We start from the raw sequence: 17,980 nt of genomic DNA on the forward strand, positions 1-17,980 counted from the left end.
AAAGATAATCATGAGATGAGAAGACATGACATGAGAATGTGATGATAGTCACACTGTTTGCTTTTGTTGTTTGTGTTGCCAAGGGAGATGCAAGTATCACTGAAATCAGAATGAAACACACCCAGACTGTCATGACGGTGACACAGGTTAAGAGTTTTTCAATGTCTGTGACTAATTTATGACTAAAGAGTTTTTTTTCTAACTATATCTTATAAAAGATTGATGTTAATGTAAAAATTGAAGTTTTCACACACTATTAAACAAAAAAATACTTTCATATTCTCTTTGTTCTGCACTTCATTGAGGGTTGAGTTTATGTTGAAAAGCAACCATGGTTTACACGGTGGAAAATCAAGTATGCCAAATTACCTATTAACAGTACCTTTTGATGATGTACCATTAAATCTACTGACAACTATCACTGAATTACTGTGATATTGTTGAAATCTTAAAGACCTAATGGTTCTCAGTTAAGTTCTGCAGCACTCAAATCCCTAGCCCAAGTGATCTACATTATCCTGTGTAGTTCTTGTGTACAGTAAAGAAATATATATTTGCTAAAATTTCCACATTTCTAAAAAACAATAGCCTGTTGAGGACATGACCTTGGTTCCTTGCCCAGGGCAATATTCTTGCTGGGGTGCAGAATTCTTTGTTACGCTCCTGTGTTCAGGCTACAGAAAGTAATTGTAAACTTATGTAACGGTAGTATACTTAAAAGAATATGTGCATTTGAAAACATGAAAATAAATGTTGTGAAATTAAAAAATAGTTTGCATGCTTGTGCAGTTGACCCAGCTGCGGCAGCCTCGGGCAGTATGAACTCCAGCGTGAGAAGAAAGAAGCTTCTTTGACGTCAGCCACGTTAGATTTCAGTAGTCCAAGATGGCGGAGGTGAGCGGGTTGAGGAGCAGAAATCACTTCGAGTCCAGCCGCAAAAGCCGAGTCGTTGACGAAGGTAAACCGCTGTTGATTTTGTCAAGTAGTGTGTATGAGAGTGAGTCGAAAAGGAGTACGAAGGTGAGGGGAGGGGAGTTAAAATGTAAAGTGTTTTTGTTTCTGTCGTCTTTGTCTTCGGCAAACTCTCGCTTTTCCGTTAGCCAGTGTTGTGTTGTCAGTTGGAGACCCGTGGTGTCCTGCCAAATGTGGTACCCCCGCTGGAACATGCCTCCTCTAATTCGTAATAATAGCGTAAACACAGCCCAAACTGTTTTAAGAATTAGCTAAATGGAGATACGTTTTTTTCAGTCTGCGCTTTCCCCGTGTGGAAACATGTTTTCTCTTCGGTACTCGGGCTGTAAACTGATTCTGACCCGGATATAAAATTCAAACGCGACACCTGTCGGCTCAGTTGTCCCGGCCGTCACTTTCACCTGGCCCACAGAGGACCAGCAGCTTGTCCGTAGTTTCTTGTTTCTGGATCCGTATTGCCTGTAGTTGGACAGTCACCCTGAATTGCCTTCAACTGCACAGTTTCTGAACTTTGAAACAGCTTACACCAGTTTCCTCTAACGGGTTTTCACATACGTTAATCTTCTCATCCCACTAATGACTCGGATATTTTTAAATGCCCTATTATTAGTCTGCTCAGTTTGCCAGAAGACTTATCCACGTAATTGCAAGGCTAATTATGTCCTCAACTACATACAAGTAGATATATTACTGTGTAGTATTTTAATATCAAATGACAAGTACTTATTCAAGGATAAGGTCACAATTTTACAAGTCTGTCTTTAAACACTAGTCAGGTGCCCATACTCTCACTGAAACAGGTTTTATTTGCTCTGGTCGTTGCTCCTGTTCCTACTGGCCATTAAAAGATCCCTTCCTATTTCACTTTCAATCTAAGTGATGGGGATAAAATCCACCACCTATCTGAAGCCAGTGTAAGGATTCAGCAGTCTGGGTGCGTAGGGTGTGTATGTAGGGCAGGGTATGCTAAAGAGGTGCAACAATAGTCAATTAATAGATTAGTCAATCAACACAAGATTTATTGGATTGTTATTTTAATCTTTTTTTAAGCAACAAATGTCAATAATATCCTCAAATATGAGGAAATATACTTTTCCTTGTCACACATGATAGTGAAACTAAAATGTGTGTTGTTTTTTTTTTGCTTTTGGTCAGACAAAAATGACATTTGAAGATGCCATCTCAATCTGGAACAAATTATTACAGGCACTTCACCATTTACTGTAATTTTATTGCTCAGCTTGACTATCTCAGACTGCTGAAGCCTTAAAATAATCATTGGCATACGTTTGTGCTCAGATTGAGGACTGTGAACCACTTGTATTGAAATGGGAACCTGACTACTGTTTTAAGACAGACTTGAATAATTGTGAACCTGTCATTTAATCACAACAAATGAACACATCACTCCTGATGCTGGCTTTTCTTGCATATGCACTTTGCAGTGTTGGTATGGTGTCTAACTAAACTTAATATTGAATATCACATGATAGATCTAGGTTTGTTAAAAATGTGGATATGATTAATTTCTGTTTTCCCAAGCTTTTCAAAGTAAATGTGATAACTAGTTCTTTGACTGGGCTTCTTAAATTTCAGTTTTAAGGTTGCTTTTAAGTATAAGGGTCAAAGTTTTCATTCAGAAACCACCAAATAAACAGTATATGTTGAGATCCATCTCCCCATCACAGTGCTGTCCTTGAACAGGATTTAAAGCATAGCAAAGCACATTGTAGAACCAAATAATTGGATTAATCAATTAGTCAACTGACAAAATTAATTGGCAACTACTTTGGTAATTCATTACTTGTTTAAGTTATTTTTCAAGCAAATATGCCTTAAAATTAGCTTGTTTTCCTGCTTCTAAATTGTGTGGCTTATCTTTTATCTTATGTGATAAACTGTTTACTCTTGAGTTTGGGACCTTGGGTAATACAAATTTGAAGATGTCAGCTTGTCCTGTTTCTTTTCTTTTTTCCTTTTTTTTAATCAACAGAACAATCTGCAGATTAAGCAATAAAGAGAATAATTGTCAGTTGCAGCTCCAGTGTGTTGTGATAACTCCTTTGGCAAATGGAGGAATGAAGGCCACTGCCAGTAACTATGTTTTACTATGGTATAAGAGAAAAACCATCCCTCTCCCCTGCCTTTATGTCAGGAAAGGGGAATAGAAATGGTGAAAAGAAATGTACTCTTGCACACTCTCTGCTTTAGTCTGTTCTTGTTACAGTTCTCTGAACCTTGTCAAGTCTGGTAAGCAAAGAGTGAATAATCATTCTCCAAGGCTCATCACTGATGTATGGAGTCCCTTATCATGATAACCCTTATGCCTACTTTCATACCAGTCAGCTGACTCTGTGGCAACAGCATTTACTAACCTCGTCTGCTCTTAATCTTGACTTTGTCCTCACAGACTCCCGATTGGCCTGCTTGCTGCAACTGAACATTTGCCCTCTTTGACTCGTGTCCAAAGAGGCCAAGTCAGGTTGTCTTTTGGTGTTGGTGTGCAGGGAAGTCAGTGTACCTGCATCTTAATAAGCTACAGTCGATCGCTCGCTCTCTTTCATAAACTCAGTCTCTGCAGTCTTGTTTTCTTCACATTGAATGAACAAATAAAGCCTGATCACAGGAAATTATTTTTTTCCAAATTATTTAAAATGCATAGCCTGGATGTCACAAGGCTAGAGGAGTATGTTGAAACCCTGCTTGAGAAGTTCTGGCATTAATGATCAGTGTTGCAACAGTAGAGAGGAGATTTTTGCATAAATTGTGCCTGCTTTCTAAACACTTAAAGTGCCAGTGCCAGCTCTCCCTTAAGAGCCAAATACTAACAGGGAATCAGCAAATATTTTACATAATCTTGCTTCCAGAGTATTTCTTTGTATGATGCAACTTTATTCCTAAAGGGTTGTTAATTTCGTAATTCCTACACTAAATCTCTTGAAAAAGCCAGGGAAATTGCCTCTAGAAGTGTGAAACCTCCCATATTTATACAGCTGCTCAAGTGAACCAAGGCCGTATCAAAGTCTACGTCAGGTGTAGTGCAGGAGTCCAGGGAAGGGAGATCTGATTTGGGACGCAGAGCTGAGATATAGGGTAGCTTGCATAGACGTACACTATTCTTGCCATGCATAGTTAAAGATAGACGGCCATCTGAAATAAGAGGGGATTTGTGCGCGTTGTACTCCACAGACTCATCTCATCCCTTGGTAACATTAAGTGTGGAGTGTATGGGCAGGAAAACATGTAGGCCAGTTAACATCTACTCAGTCCCTCCATAAGATTGAAAAATAAGGTGGCTAATTTTAGTTCCGCCCTCATTTTCTACAAGCTGAGTAGGACAGTGCATCATCCACTTTATGATGAAGTGTGAGTGTATTAGTGAGTGCACATATCAGCAAAGCTAATGGTTTTTCACAGGCTGTTATGCTTCCTAGCATGCTTATTGTGTTTTTTTTTTCTCTCACACATTCTGCTGCAACACAGACTCCTTGCAGTCCAGGCAGAATAGTGTCTTTGTGTGGGTCTCTTCTATGGCTGCAGTCTGTGCCACTTCATCCTGCTGAGTGCTGCTCTGGGTTTGATGGGAACCTGCACTGCCACAGATTGAGGGAACGTGCAGGGCTAATTTGTGTGCTGAGCAGATTACTGTAACTGCCCAGTTCTTACAGCAGCATAGCACTGCTGCTGCCCTTTGGGAGTTTGCAGCACCTCCAGGTTGATTTGTGAATGTCCACTTTTAAAGTTGTCCCTTTGAGAATGAATATCAATTATTTTTTACTATTAATCATTTAGTCTATAAAATGTTTAAAATTTTGAAGTAAAGAAAAAAAAGCAATTTGATGGCTTTAATCTGGAACCACAAGAACTTGTTAGTCATTTTAAAATCCAAACGACTAAATGAGAAAATAACCTTCAGATTAGATGATAACCAAACATTCTTTAGTCCCACCTGTATGGATGGTGTGTGGATACACATGACCTTTTTAGTATTGTCTGAAAGTGTGTTCGTGGCAGGTGGTGCTTAATGTATGTTGTCTTGATGTGCTATCCAAATTTGTTTGTTCACAAGTGTTTTTATGTCCTTGCCAAATTTTATTTCTTACTACTGTTGGATACAGGTGGTGTATCCAAGGTGTTTTTAAGTAACAATAACAGCTCATAGCAATCTGTTGCACTGGTTTCTTTAGCTTTGTAAATTTGCCAAATGTTTGGATTTTCTATTGACATTAGTGACTTAAGGTACAGGCCCTGTGCTTATCAAAGATGGCAACCAAATTGGAAGGCATCATTCCTGCTGCTTTGCCGAAACCTAATTTGTATGTGGTGGTGCCACAACCTAGTACAGCTGAATGACTAATCATTTAAGTATTTGAATGAGCAATGTGTAATACTTGTTGTCCTACCTGTTCAGTAGACTCTGTCAGGTATGTGGCCACTTCAGTCATTTTCATCTGCACCAGTGGTTTCTTTAGCTGTAAAGGATGTGAACAAATGTTTTCCTTCAGTACAGAAAGCAGGGAACTTGGGTAAACAGTGATAATCTTTCAGGCAAAACAGCATTTTTTTCAAGCGGCTTTGTGTTAATAATGTAGAATGATGTAGAACTGCATCGCTTAATCGAGCAACAGAAATTAATCTGCAAGTATTTTTGATAATCAATTAGTCATACTTCAAGCAAAAAACCAAAAATGTATTTTATTTTTTGTTCCAGGTTCTCAATTGTGAGCTGCTTCTTTTTATCTCATGTGATATTAAACTGAGTACCTTTTGGGTCTTGGACTGTTGGCTGGACAAAACAAGACATTTGAAGATGCCATGCTGGGCTTTAGGGAAAGAAATTTTATAAACCAAACAATTAATTGCTTGATCAAGAAAATAATCATCAGATTCATTAATTATTAAAATAGTTAGATTAATGAATGAATTGTGATTGACAGTTTCACCGTTTTATGGACCAAACAATTACTCGATTAAATGATCTGCAATCTGATAGAAAAATAATCATTAGTTGAAGCCCTAAAACTAATGCCACCAAGACGAGCTCCTCATCTGCATCCATTACAGTTTGTGGTTCAGCGTACTCACTTATACTGCTGCTGTGGCACTGTGACAGGGACGGAGGATGACACTTAATGTGCCGTAGATTTAAGGGAAAGACCTTCACAAACACAGCAGAAAAACAGGGAACAAAAATGTGAAAATGCTGTCCTTGTAGCTTCCTTTTCTTGTGTCCTTTTTCAGTACAAGGCTATTTTCAAGCTTGACCTAGATGGGTAGACCAGAGTGGATAAAAGTATTTAGCCCAGCACAGTATGCTGGAAAGATTCCTGTCCACAATTTGACCCATGTAGGGCATTACACTTTCTCTTTAACTCAAAACAATAGTCTGTCTCTCACATAACCAAACTTATTACAATGAAACGCATTCCTTAGAAAAGCAATTTTTGGTCTTGCCACATAAACCTGGCTCTACATTCTTCTCCTCCTTCTCACTTTACATCCATCATGCAGCATGTAGTTGTCTAACCAGTGTAATTTTATCTTTCTCTACTTTGTGTTTTTATCCTAAGGCTTGAGTGGTGTGGAAGATGTTCCCATTTTTCGGCATAAACAGAAGCCTCCTTTAGCCAAGTCCGAAGACCTGGATGATGAATTTTTTCCCAGGAGCATGGCCTCAAACTCGGGCAAAAATACCAGCCTCACTCCCTCACCAGATGAAGGGATTCACGAAGACGAGGTGAAGTGTTAATGTGTTTCCTGCCGCATTCTTGTCTGCTGACAAGCATGTATATCATATTTAAGTAAGATCTGATTTAGCTGTAGCTTAAAGTCTCTGCTTAAAATGTATGGTTTGTAATCACAAATGAAAATATGAAGTACAGAGAGAAAAAAGAAAAAAAGACAGTCCAATTAAATGTTCTCCATTTACCATCTGTTAAAGGCAATTGGTGGTGCAACTAATGGTTAATTTTAATATTACTTATTACTTATTAAAAACCTGATATTTATGGAAGATAATTTCTCAGTCAATGATTTTTTTTTTTTTTTTTAGACCCACAGTCCAAAACTCTAAGATACTTGCTTCACTATAATATAAGCATCAGAGGTTTGAAGAATTGGAGAAGCTGAAAACTATCAAACATTGACATTTTTGCTTCAAAAGCTAAGCGATTAAGCTCTAAAATAAATCCTGTAAACGGATTGGAAAAGGAAATGAGAACAAAGAAGGTGAAATCTGTATGAACAAAAATCTGTGGGAAGTATTACATATATGCAGTTATTTTGCCAAAGCAAGTCAATGATCACACTGCAACCTTCTAGTGATAATAGCTTAAAGACTAGTCAGAGGTGTTACCAGCAGAAAAAAAGAAAGTTCCTGTGTTTTTAAAAGGTGTGTATATTTTCAGGGAAAAATAAAATATTCTGCCATTCCATCTGTGAAAATCCTAGCTGTGTCTTTGCTTTATGTCAGACTCCTGTGTTTTCTTTGCCTTGCTTTCTTCCTGTTGCTTTGTTGGCTGATCTCAGTGCTGTAATTTTGAGTTCATGAAATTTGCCTTGTCAGCACAGTGTTATCACATTAACCACTCTCTATGCCTTGGAGAGCTCTGACTGATTGCAAACTAATGTCTTCAGGCTGTAATAGAGGACGAAAAGGCCAGGCCCATCCAGATTGTCTTGGCCAATGAGGATGAGCACAGCTTTGAGTTGGATGCTGCAGCACTGGAGAAAATCCTGCTGCAAGATCACGTGAAGGACCTAAATGTGGTGGTCGTGTCTGTGGCAGGGGCCTTCCGCAAGGGCAAGTCCTTCCTGCTGGACTTCATGCTGCGATACATGCACAATCAGGTGAGATAAGGTGTGGTTTTCATACTGTTGCTGGACACACATGTAGCTACTTTCTCGGGGAAGGGGAGACTAGGGCGGTTGCAACACTTTTCTGATTTCTCTGTTACTCAGAGACTAGATCAACCAAACTAAGGTTTAAAAACTTAATTAAGCTTATACCTGTCTGCTAATCACCCATACCCATATTTAAAGATGATTACATATGACAGATTATTCACAATATTTCTTTGAATGGAAGAATTCAGACATCGCAACCATCCCCAGTTTCCCCTTCACCTGTAAAATCTAATGCAAGCCAATATAACAGCCCTGCCATAAAATCTATATCTATCTTCACAAAGCACACAATGTCAGTTTTTGTTGACATGGTTGTAAAAATGTGTAAATTTAATTCTAAATTTGTAACTGAAGTCATAGTAAATTTTGGTGTTGTTCTGGCCTATGTTATATTTAGAGCTGTTTCCATTTTTTTGTCCTCCCTATTTACAAATATGGGGGGCAGAAGATTAGAAGGACATCTCAGTATATTGCAGCTCAGTATGACACCACCATTTACTATGACATCAATGCTAAAAGATAATGTTACCAACTGAATATATTATAAGCATCATAAAAGTAGACTTTATGTCAAAACAGTTGTATCATATTGCATTACAGTGTCAGTGAGATCAGTCAAAGCAATTATTCCTATTTGTACCAGTTGTAGAAGTCCCCTGCCGGAGGTATGTTTATGTGCTAAGTAAATCTACAACAGCTCGTCCCTCCTGTGGGGCTTAATATTTTGTAACACTGGCAGTCAGTTGAGATTGTGAAAACAGGTGGGCTAGATGTGCAGTAGATGAGATGACAGATAGTACTAGCATGTGTAGCAGATTGTGACAAGCAAAGACAAGTGCCTTCTGTTGGGTCTCATACTGAGACACTTACTCAGCCAGGTGAGTAAGACATGCAGCAAGGTGCATGAATAAAACAGGGCAGTTTAACAGGTCTCCACCTGTTGGGTTGGTTAGTCTTGTACTATTCTTTATAATTAAATTGTCAAATGACTTGATGAGTTTCAGTTTAATACAAGCAAGTTTGTGTTGTTACTGGCCTTTTAAAGTGACATCTGATTTACACAAAGTGGTACATACCGACACAGGTCATACGCACACACACAGGCGCACTATTTTGCAGGTCTATCTGACAACTTTGTGCGACACAACATCAACAACTAGTCCTTCAGCCCTTGTAGCAGCGGCTCGACACACAGAAGCAGCCAGGATCACCTTACACTCACTTGCATACACACACAGGAAAGACGGAGGAATGTTATGACCCTTTCTCACAGCTGTTGGGCAGCATGAACATGGGCATTCATGCAAGTCTGACCAGATCTGCATGTGTTCACATTTTTCTCAAACACTGAGGCTATTTATCCAGCCTGTGCTTCTTTATATTGAATTATATACAGCAGTAAGTGTTATAAATTGTATTTACAGACGTGTGTTTACGTGGAGTCATAAGATTGTTGGTTAGTTTTGTAAGAGAGGAAACAGGAATCAGTGTTGTTTATTTTGCCTTGCAAATCAGGTATTTGCTTTTGAGGCTTGTTTATACATTTGCTGTTTGTGGTCAGTGGCTCTCCCAGTATGTCAGCCAGAAATACAGACAAGGTCACAAAGTATTCCTTTTAGTTGAAACTTTTTTTTTTGTCTGGATTTTAGGAGGAGTGACAAAGTGGTCACCAAGATGACAATTTTAGACAAAAAAATATTAAATCCTTTTCTGAATCGGTCCCCTGTTACTGTGTAGACAACAGGGTAGTTATATAAGACTTGTAAAATATGGTCTGATGATGCTGTTAGATTCCACCAAAATCAATATATTTTTTTTTCTCTGTTGTGTGCATTTGCAGATAAAATTTCACAGACTTTGGAAACATTGTGGTCACAGACAAACAAACGCACTTTTCTCTGATATAGGTGATTAAAATACAGCACAACACTACAATACATTATTTCACCACAAGTACCTGAAAAGTTACATTTTCCCTAATCTAAGCCAAATGCTGGTGAACATCAGGCCATTGACCTTTGGCCTTTTTTTCACTCCTCTCATACCATTATCCCTCCTCCTCCTCTCCATAATCTCTGTCTCTTCTTTCTGCCACACCTCATCTGTTTTCTCAATCCCTGTGGATTTTCCTCCTTTTGCTGCCTCAACCAATCCTCATTTCATCCTCTATTTCTCTTTCTTCTCATATTACCCCCTCCCCCTTCCCTCTGCCACAGAGTGAGAAGTGGATTGGGGGTGATGATGAGCCCCTGACAGGGTTCACCTGGAGAGGGGGCTGCGAGAGGGAGACCACAGGAATTCAGATCTGGAGCGAAGTGTTTGTGGTCGACAAGCCAGACGGCAGCAAGGTAGACAGTTAACAAACAACATGGTCCTGAAATGAACTTCATGTGAAAATGCTCTAAATGTTGCTAGAGATGGTTAAAAAGTATCTTTGGGAAATATTAGATTTGTATTCTCATTGTAATGTTGACATGTATAAGAATTGGAAAGCAAATACATATAAAACACACCCTGCTTGATGTACAAGATGAAGTTAGCAGTATAATACATTTGTTGTATCTTGTCCCAACAGGTAGCCGTACTCCTTGTTGATACTCAGGGAGCGTTTGACAGTCAGTCCACCATAAAGGACTGTGCTACTGTATTTGCCCTCAGCACAATGACCAGCTCTGTACAGGTGGGAATCAAAGCATGTTTTGTTTGGAAAATATGCTGTAAATTTTTTTTCTCTTAAAATTACAACATTTATGTTTCATGTTTTCTGTATTTCTTTGTTTTTCAGGTGTACAATCTCTCCCAGAACATACAGGAGGATGACCTGCAACATCTGCAGGTTAGTGTAATTTTTTCTCCCTCCAGGAAAAAGCAGCAGCAAAGTCTGTTACACTGTCGTCTGTTTTCTGATTATAATTTGTTTTTCTCTCATATGTAGCTCTTCACAGAATATGGTCGGCTGGCAATGGAAGAGATCTACCTGAAACCTTTCCAGGTACTGACTGCTTCTGTTGACTGTGTACATGCAGGTAGTGGGGACATTTGTATAGTCCTATGAATGAATGAATGAATGCATAGACCACTGAACGTGCACCCAGTCAAGAAATTTAGCTGTACAGTTAAATGAGGCTGCACAGCAAATATTTTTTGTAATGAATAATATAAGGGGATTAATAAATGTCAGTAGAGGTGAGAAATTTAATTTCTATTTGGATGGACCCTGTAACTGAAAAGACCAAAGGTATAGACAACAAGTACATTTTTTTTTTTTTTTTTTTTTTTTTTTTAAATTTTTAAAAAAAAAAATACTTTTATAATTTTTTAAATATTTAAGAAATCAGATCACTTGATCAATTCTTAACTGTAATTTTTCCCCAAAATCAAATAATGTTGCTTGTGTTTCAGTCCTTGATGTTCCTGATTCGGGACTGGAGTTATCCTTATGAACATTACTATGGCCTGGAAGGAGGCAACACCTTCCTGGAGAAGAGACTACAGGTGAGAATATAATCCCTCTACACATTGTTGAAGATATTTATGCAGCAGGTCACATGCTCACTGTTCCTGCCAGACACACCGCACCTCTTTTTGAAAAGCACAGACATACTTAATGACATTGTCTGTTTTGGTGTGCACACATTTGCTTAGTGCAACATGTGTGTAAACAGTCAAATCAGTCAATGACACAGACAAGCATACACTTTCCCTGTGAAGAGTATATTGTTTTCCACTGACACAGGTAAAACAGAATCAACATGAAGAGTTGCAAAATGTCAGGAAGCACATCCACTCCTGCTTCTCTAACATCGGCTGCTTCCTGCTGCCACATCCTGGCCTCAAGGTGGCCACCAACCCGTACTTTGACGGGAGGCTGAAAGGTGAGAAAACAGGCACATACACATGTACTAATGAATAAATAATCAAAAGTGGTGGCTAAAGACTGCCTGACTGAAATGCCATGCTGCGATGGGACAATCAGGGTGCATGTTTGTGTGTTTCAGACATTGATGGTGATTTTAAGAGGGAGTTGGCTGAGCTGGTGCCTCTCCTCCTCGCCCCAGAACGACTGGTAGAGAAAGAGATCGGAGGCAATAAAGTCACCTGCAGAGATCTCCTGGAGTACTTTAAGGTCCTGCTGAGTTTTACTAGTCCACTACCAGTGGTTTTCACAGTGATAGGTCACAGGTTGATAAATGTAAAGCCTCAAATTATACACTCTGCTGCCTAGTCTGCTAACACAGAATTAGTCATTTACAGAAGAAATAAGCATAAGCTTTAGGGTTAATAAATGACACAAAACTGGTTGTGATCTTTAGCCACAGTGGACTCTGAAATCCTGTAAACTGTGGCATTCTGCAGAGAAAAGGACCATCAGATAATGGTTTCAAAAGCCTGGTTTAGTTTGAGACAGACACACAATAAGTGCAAGTAACATAGGTGTGTTTATTCCGACTTGCAGTGAATAACGTTTCAGTGTTTGTCAGTATTACACCAGTTTTTGCTTTAAGTATTGTTAGGTTTTTACTGTGTTATCTGCCAGAATATTAACGTTGTACATGAAACACTGTAGTGATAATCTATTATTTTACATTCCTACAGGCTTACATAAAGATCTACCAAGGTGAGGAGCTGCCTCACCCAAAGTCCATGCTGCAGGTTAGTTTTGGTCTCAAAACTGAGGGGTCTTATTAAGTATGGGTCACATTTTTTAGGTTTTAATTCTCATCTTGAAACTCATTGTCTCTTCCTGTTTCTCAGGCAACAGCAGAAGCCAACAACCTGACCGCTGTTGCAGGAGCCAAAGACATGTACGGCAAGAACATGGAGCTGGTAGGGACATGTCTTTCTCACACAATCCTCATGAATCACAAACAGTTAAATAACCCAAAGATAGCTGTAGTCCAGGGACCACAAGATGTCATTTGAAAGACAGCAGGGTGTAGTCGTGGTCTACTTTAACTATTGTTTACGGGAAGCTTGCAGCACACTGGCAGAGTAGCTCAACTCATGTAATACAGTACAAAAAATCCTGCAAAATACAGCCTAGTGAATTTCCTAGTTGCATGCTTCTGCAAAGTTTGAAACCATCTTTGTTTTGTCTTTTGTCTTCTTCTCTTCTGTCAGTCACTCTTCTCTTCACTCTCGTCACTTTTACTGACATGTGCTGATGTTCCTTCCCAGATCTGTGGCGGGGACAAGCCATACATCGCCCCAGCTGACCTGGAGCGTTGCCACGAGGAATTTCGCGAGCACTCGGTGCGTTACTTTCGGTCCGTGAAGAAAATGGGTGGCGATGAGTTCTGCCAGCGCTACCAGAACCAACTGGAGTCTGAGCTGGACGAGGCCTTCACCAACTTCTCCAAACACAACGACGGCAAAAACATCTTCTATGCAGCACGCACACCAGCCACGCTGTTTGCAGTCATGTTTGTCACCTATGTGGTATCTGGGGTGACGGGCTTCATCGGTCTGAGCACCTTAGCGGTGCTGGCTAATCTGGTCATGGGCGTGGCGCTGCTGTCGCTCTGCGCCTGGGCGTATGTGAAGTATTCTGGAGAGTTCCGGGAGGTGGGAACGATGATAGATCTGGTGGCCGAGACACTCTGGGAACAGGTGGGTAGTCGATGTGAGAGTGTGTGCGGGTTTGTGGGTTATTTTCAAAGATTAGAGTTAGCTTATGTTATGTGTTCATGTTGTTTTCAATAAAATAAAAACCTTATTCCACTGTGTAATGTAAGGATAGAGATTTAACCAAAAATGTGTTGTAGTGTGCATTTCTCTAATGTGATCATAAACTGTGGACGTTTTGTTTTTCTTAATTTCTTTTGTGTTTTTATCGTTTGTGAAATGCTGTTGTGTTGAAGGACCATCACTGCATTCATAAACTTAATCCAACCTGAGGAAAAAGGAGATTAATTTTGGTTTGGGTTGAAGTCAAAGCTTAAGATACATTACTAAGATATTGTAAGTTTTTAATGAGCGACATGGTTTTAAATTGAATTTGCTTTCTCAGAGGATATAACGATATATTTTGCATGTGTGTAGATGTCATTGTTTTCTACTGTAGTTTTATATTAGTTTGATTTTATTTGAAGTTCCCTTTGTTGCCTTTTTATTTGTAGGTGTTGAAAAAGTCTGAGAAACAAGAATCCTATCAGTTTTCCTTCTGCTGCATCTCATCATGCATCTTACCAAATCTAAAGAGCCATTGTTTCATTTCACCTCTCACTGCTCCCTCCTGAATCTCTGTCAGCACCCTTATTTTTCTCTCATTCTGTCGTCTTTCCTTGTTCAGTTGTTGACAACAAATTTAGTCAGTGTGTTTGTGTTTCTTATCTTTCTGGAGTTTTATCAGTGTTTGGGATCCACCACAAACTTAGCCCTCATGTCTCCTCTGACTTCTCCCTCCTTCCTCTGCTTTTGTCCCCCCCCCCGCTATACAGAAGACGGTTAGAAAGGTGAGAGGCGCCGGTTCCTGTTTCTCTGCCGTTTTCAACATCTTGCCTGATTTCCTGCATTTCCCTTTTCTTTACTCTCTCTTCCCCTCCACCTCCTTCAGCCAGCAGCCTTTACTTTATTCTTTTTGTTGTTTTGTATGGTTCGAGATCACACCCCCTTTTTTCACTCTTTATCAACATTAAGCATTTCCAGCTCATTTTCTTAACGACCTCTGTCCGCAGAGAAACACCCGAAAAACATGAAAACAGCAAAATCTCTTATTTTCATTCCTTTTTTTTTTTTTTTTTTTATTAAGATTATTTAAGAACAAAACTGCATCACAGCCAACACCTGGTAAAAAGTGGGACTGAGAAAATCATTATTTCATGGCCAAAGCAGCATAAATACAGGATAATGACAACAGCTGCACTGCGTCATACTCAGTCTCTCCTCCTTTCTTTTTTTACGTTTTTATCATTTTTCTTCCCCCGAAACTTCTTTTGTCCTCTCTGCTCCACTGTCTGTCTGTCTGTCTGTCTGTCTGTCCTGTTCCTTGTTTAACTCTCTCCTGTCCTCTCAGGTGCTTTCCAAACTTTTGGAGCCTGTCGCAAGCCGCCTGGCGTGGCCCGCCTCTCTCCTCCCTTCACTCCCTTCAGGATTGACACTGGGACTCAGAGCTCTGACTCCTCTCAACAACAACAACTACAAGAAGACTAACTAGCTGCTGGCCAACTGGCGGATTTATAGACTAAACTTGCTTCTCATATTGAAACACCTGCAGTTTGCTGGCTTCCTTGTTCATTTTCAGCCCATGGTGCTGGATTCTTACACTTTAACCTCTGGGTGTGGACACACATCCTCTGAATACTGACAGGCCAGAATCATCTCAGGAGCTCGAGGACATGGAACCTGCCCAAACGGTTTTTAATAATCTTATTCTGATGAATATGGAAAGGGTTGTGGCTTATCTTTTATTTACTCTTTTCAGTTGAAGAGGGTTTTGTTCAGTTGTGTTGTGACTTGTTTTGTTCAAGAAGCTGCGTGGTCTGTGGTCAGCATGTTGGTCTACAGCCTGTTTTTGTTACATTTATTTTACCATTAACATTTTTCCTCCCTAACCTACTTTCTTTGTCCCCTTTATTGACTTGTTTTAAGTTAAGTTCATTTGTTCTCACAAAATCCTCTTTGTCTCTCTTCTGCTGCAGGTTTTGAAGCCGCTAAGTGAACATTATATGGAAGACAACGTCAGACAGACGGTGGTTAACTCTATCAGAGCCAGCTTGACAGAACAGGGATCGCAGCACACCAAGTTAAAGACTCACTGACACTCTTCCTCATCCTCCTCATCTCCCCCGTCATGTTCATCACCCCTCGCCCACTCGCTCAATGTGTTCAGTCCTAGAACTGTGGAACTAGTTCAACACCAAAGCTGACCCTCTTTTCCTCCCCCTCCACAAACACCCATCATGACATCACTGACCCGTTTTTACATGAGCAGCATGGACCTGTAGGCTCGCTGTCTGTCCTGCTCTTCATCGCCCCCCAGTGCCTCAGAGCAGAAACTGCACGTTCATGAGAGGACCGAGCAGAGAAGCCGGCAGCGCTGCCTCTTGCCAAAACAGGACCTGAAGGAAGGTCATCGTCTCCTGTGTGCCACGCTGTGATAGATGCTGTAATGCACACTGTAGGCTGACTGACACACACACACGCACACACACACACACACACACACACACACGTTTGCTGGTAGCGGACTGCAATCGCTTCAGGATTGTTTGCTGTAATTCAGGGAAAACTGACACCGCTGTGGGCAGCTGTTATCAACAATGGATGCAAACTGAAACTGACCTTTGTGTGCATTTAATCATTTTGTCTTGCAGGCTGGACAGTTCAGAGCTCAGCTTACGTTTTCTTCAGCCTGTTAAATAACATTTCCTACAAGCACAAGTGACTAATCAACTGAGAAAACTAAAAATGAGGTGATGGTTTTCTTTTTTTCCTTTCAGTTAAATCAGGAAACGGATTTAATTTATTCTACTGAAGTAAAGGTAAACAGTTCTTGTCATGGACAAACTGGAGAGGCTATTTTAACAGTCAAATTTCCGGCCTGTCCTGTCCTGGCACGTTGATCTGTCTCCTACAAATCTGAAATGAACAGATGAGTGCAAGAAATCAAATCAAAGTCTATTATTTTTTCTTCTGACATATAAATAGCTCACTTGCCTGCCTCCATTCATTCAGTTACTCGACAGTAAACTTTGCAGGTGTGTTAAGCAGGTAAATTTGTATAATCAAACTGGGCTCAGGTTGCTTCTAGACAGAACATCTGTACACATCTGTCTTTCCCTTTAATACTTTGCGATTGTAATACTGAAGAGAACTGTAGGAAGCCACGGGCCTCTCGGCTGAACTTTTTGGTCTGTTTTTATTTTAGAACTGACGTGTTTTATCTGACCTTTAGTGACTCATAGCAGACCTGCCAGTGTTTGGCCCTCTGCATGGTGTTAAGAGCTACTGTGTTGTAGCATTAAGCTAGGTATGAGCTTTTAGAGCCCAGCTATAGTCAGAGCAGTCAGAGTGTTGTCATTTTGAACCATTTTCTCCTTCACTGCCTTGCATTAAATCGGCACTAGCTCTGGCTGCTTCTCTTTGCATTTTTAGGATCTGCAGGCTGTAAGTTTGATTCTTTCTTTTGGGGGATTAGAAACGTAGATCTTTTTTAGGTGAAACCCCTATTAAAGGAATAGCTTGACACTTTGGAAAATGTTTATTTGCTTTCTTGGTGAGAGTTAAATAAGATCGATACCACTCATATCTGTAGAATGAATACGAAGCTATATCCAGCAGCCACTTAGCTTGGATTACCCTGCGATTACCTTTATGCTAAGCTAATGGCTACAGTTTGTGTTTAATTGACAGAAATGAGAGTGGTATTAGTGGTCTAATCTAATTCGGCATGAAAGCGAATAATCATATTTCCCAAAATATTGAACTATTCCTTTTACTGACAACAGATCACCTGACTCTTACCCTCCTCAGTGAATTATACAGTCGGTTCTCCATCAGAGCTGAAGTTCCCAAAAGCAGCTTGATTTAACAGGAATCTGACTTCATGAAGAACCCTCCCCCTTTTATATTTTAGTGAACACACTAACAGCTGCATCACATCTGTCTGAGCTCTTTTGCATTGATTCCATCCACAGTATTTCTCACCTCAAGCGCCAGTCTCGTACTGTACAGTCTCTCTTTTTCTGTGTTCACATATTACAGACAGGGCATGTATGTTGGATTAAATATTTAAATAAACTTTGTATACATTTTATAGCGAATCAGTTGACAGTGGCTGTTTTTTTTTTTCCTCTCTTGATCGACTAAACAGTCTGTGGTTTGTTAGAGAATGATAAGTTGCTGCTGTAGGGTTTACATTAGTTTTCTCCCTTTCACAAGGATGGACGTAAATAGAAACACGTGTGAATATTTGGATTCTGGTAGGAAAGTGTTTTGATTCTGGCGAGTGGGTTGGAGACGATGTCTGTCTGCCTTTTAAAGATATCTCTGGTAATTTATTTTTGAATAAAATGTTTACCTTAAGAATAAATCATCAATACAATCCTTTTGGCTCCTTTTTGTTTGTTATTTTAGATCATGTCTTTGAAGAGACGCAAAG

The 17,980-nt window shown here is 39.8% G+C and overlaps 1 protein-coding gene across 1 annotated transcript; it reads left to right on the top strand.

Moving 5' to 3' along the window:
* Window positions 1-885: 885 nt before the first annotated feature.
* On the top strand, window positions 886-17,925 carry LOC111235224 (atlastin-2-like). Its single transcript, XM_022763613.1, has 14 exons — window positions 886-958; window positions 6,543-6,709; window positions 7,609-7,821; window positions 10,095-10,226; window positions 10,454-10,558; window positions 10,664-10,714; window positions 10,814-10,870; window positions 11,281-11,373; window positions 11,615-11,753; window positions 11,877-12,004; window positions 12,475-12,531; window positions 12,634-12,705; window positions 13,057-13,488; window positions 15,519-17,925. The coding sequence occupies exons 1-14, from the start codon at window positions 886-888 to the stop codon at window positions 15,636-15,638; spliced, it is 1,839 nt and encodes a 612-aa protein (XP_022619334.1). The 3' UTR covers window positions 15,639-17,925.
* The last annotated feature ends 55 nt before the right edge of the window (window positions 17,926-17,980 follow it).

This window comes from Seriola dumerili, unplaced genomic scaffold (genome assembly GCF_002260705.1).
Source record: "Seriola dumerili isolate Sdu_G_001 unplaced genomic scaffold, Sdu_1.0 BDQW01000478.1, whole genome shotgun sequence".
Classification (NCBI taxonomy): Eukaryota; Metazoa; Chordata; class Actinopteri; order Carangiformes; family Carangidae; genus Seriola; species Seriola dumerili.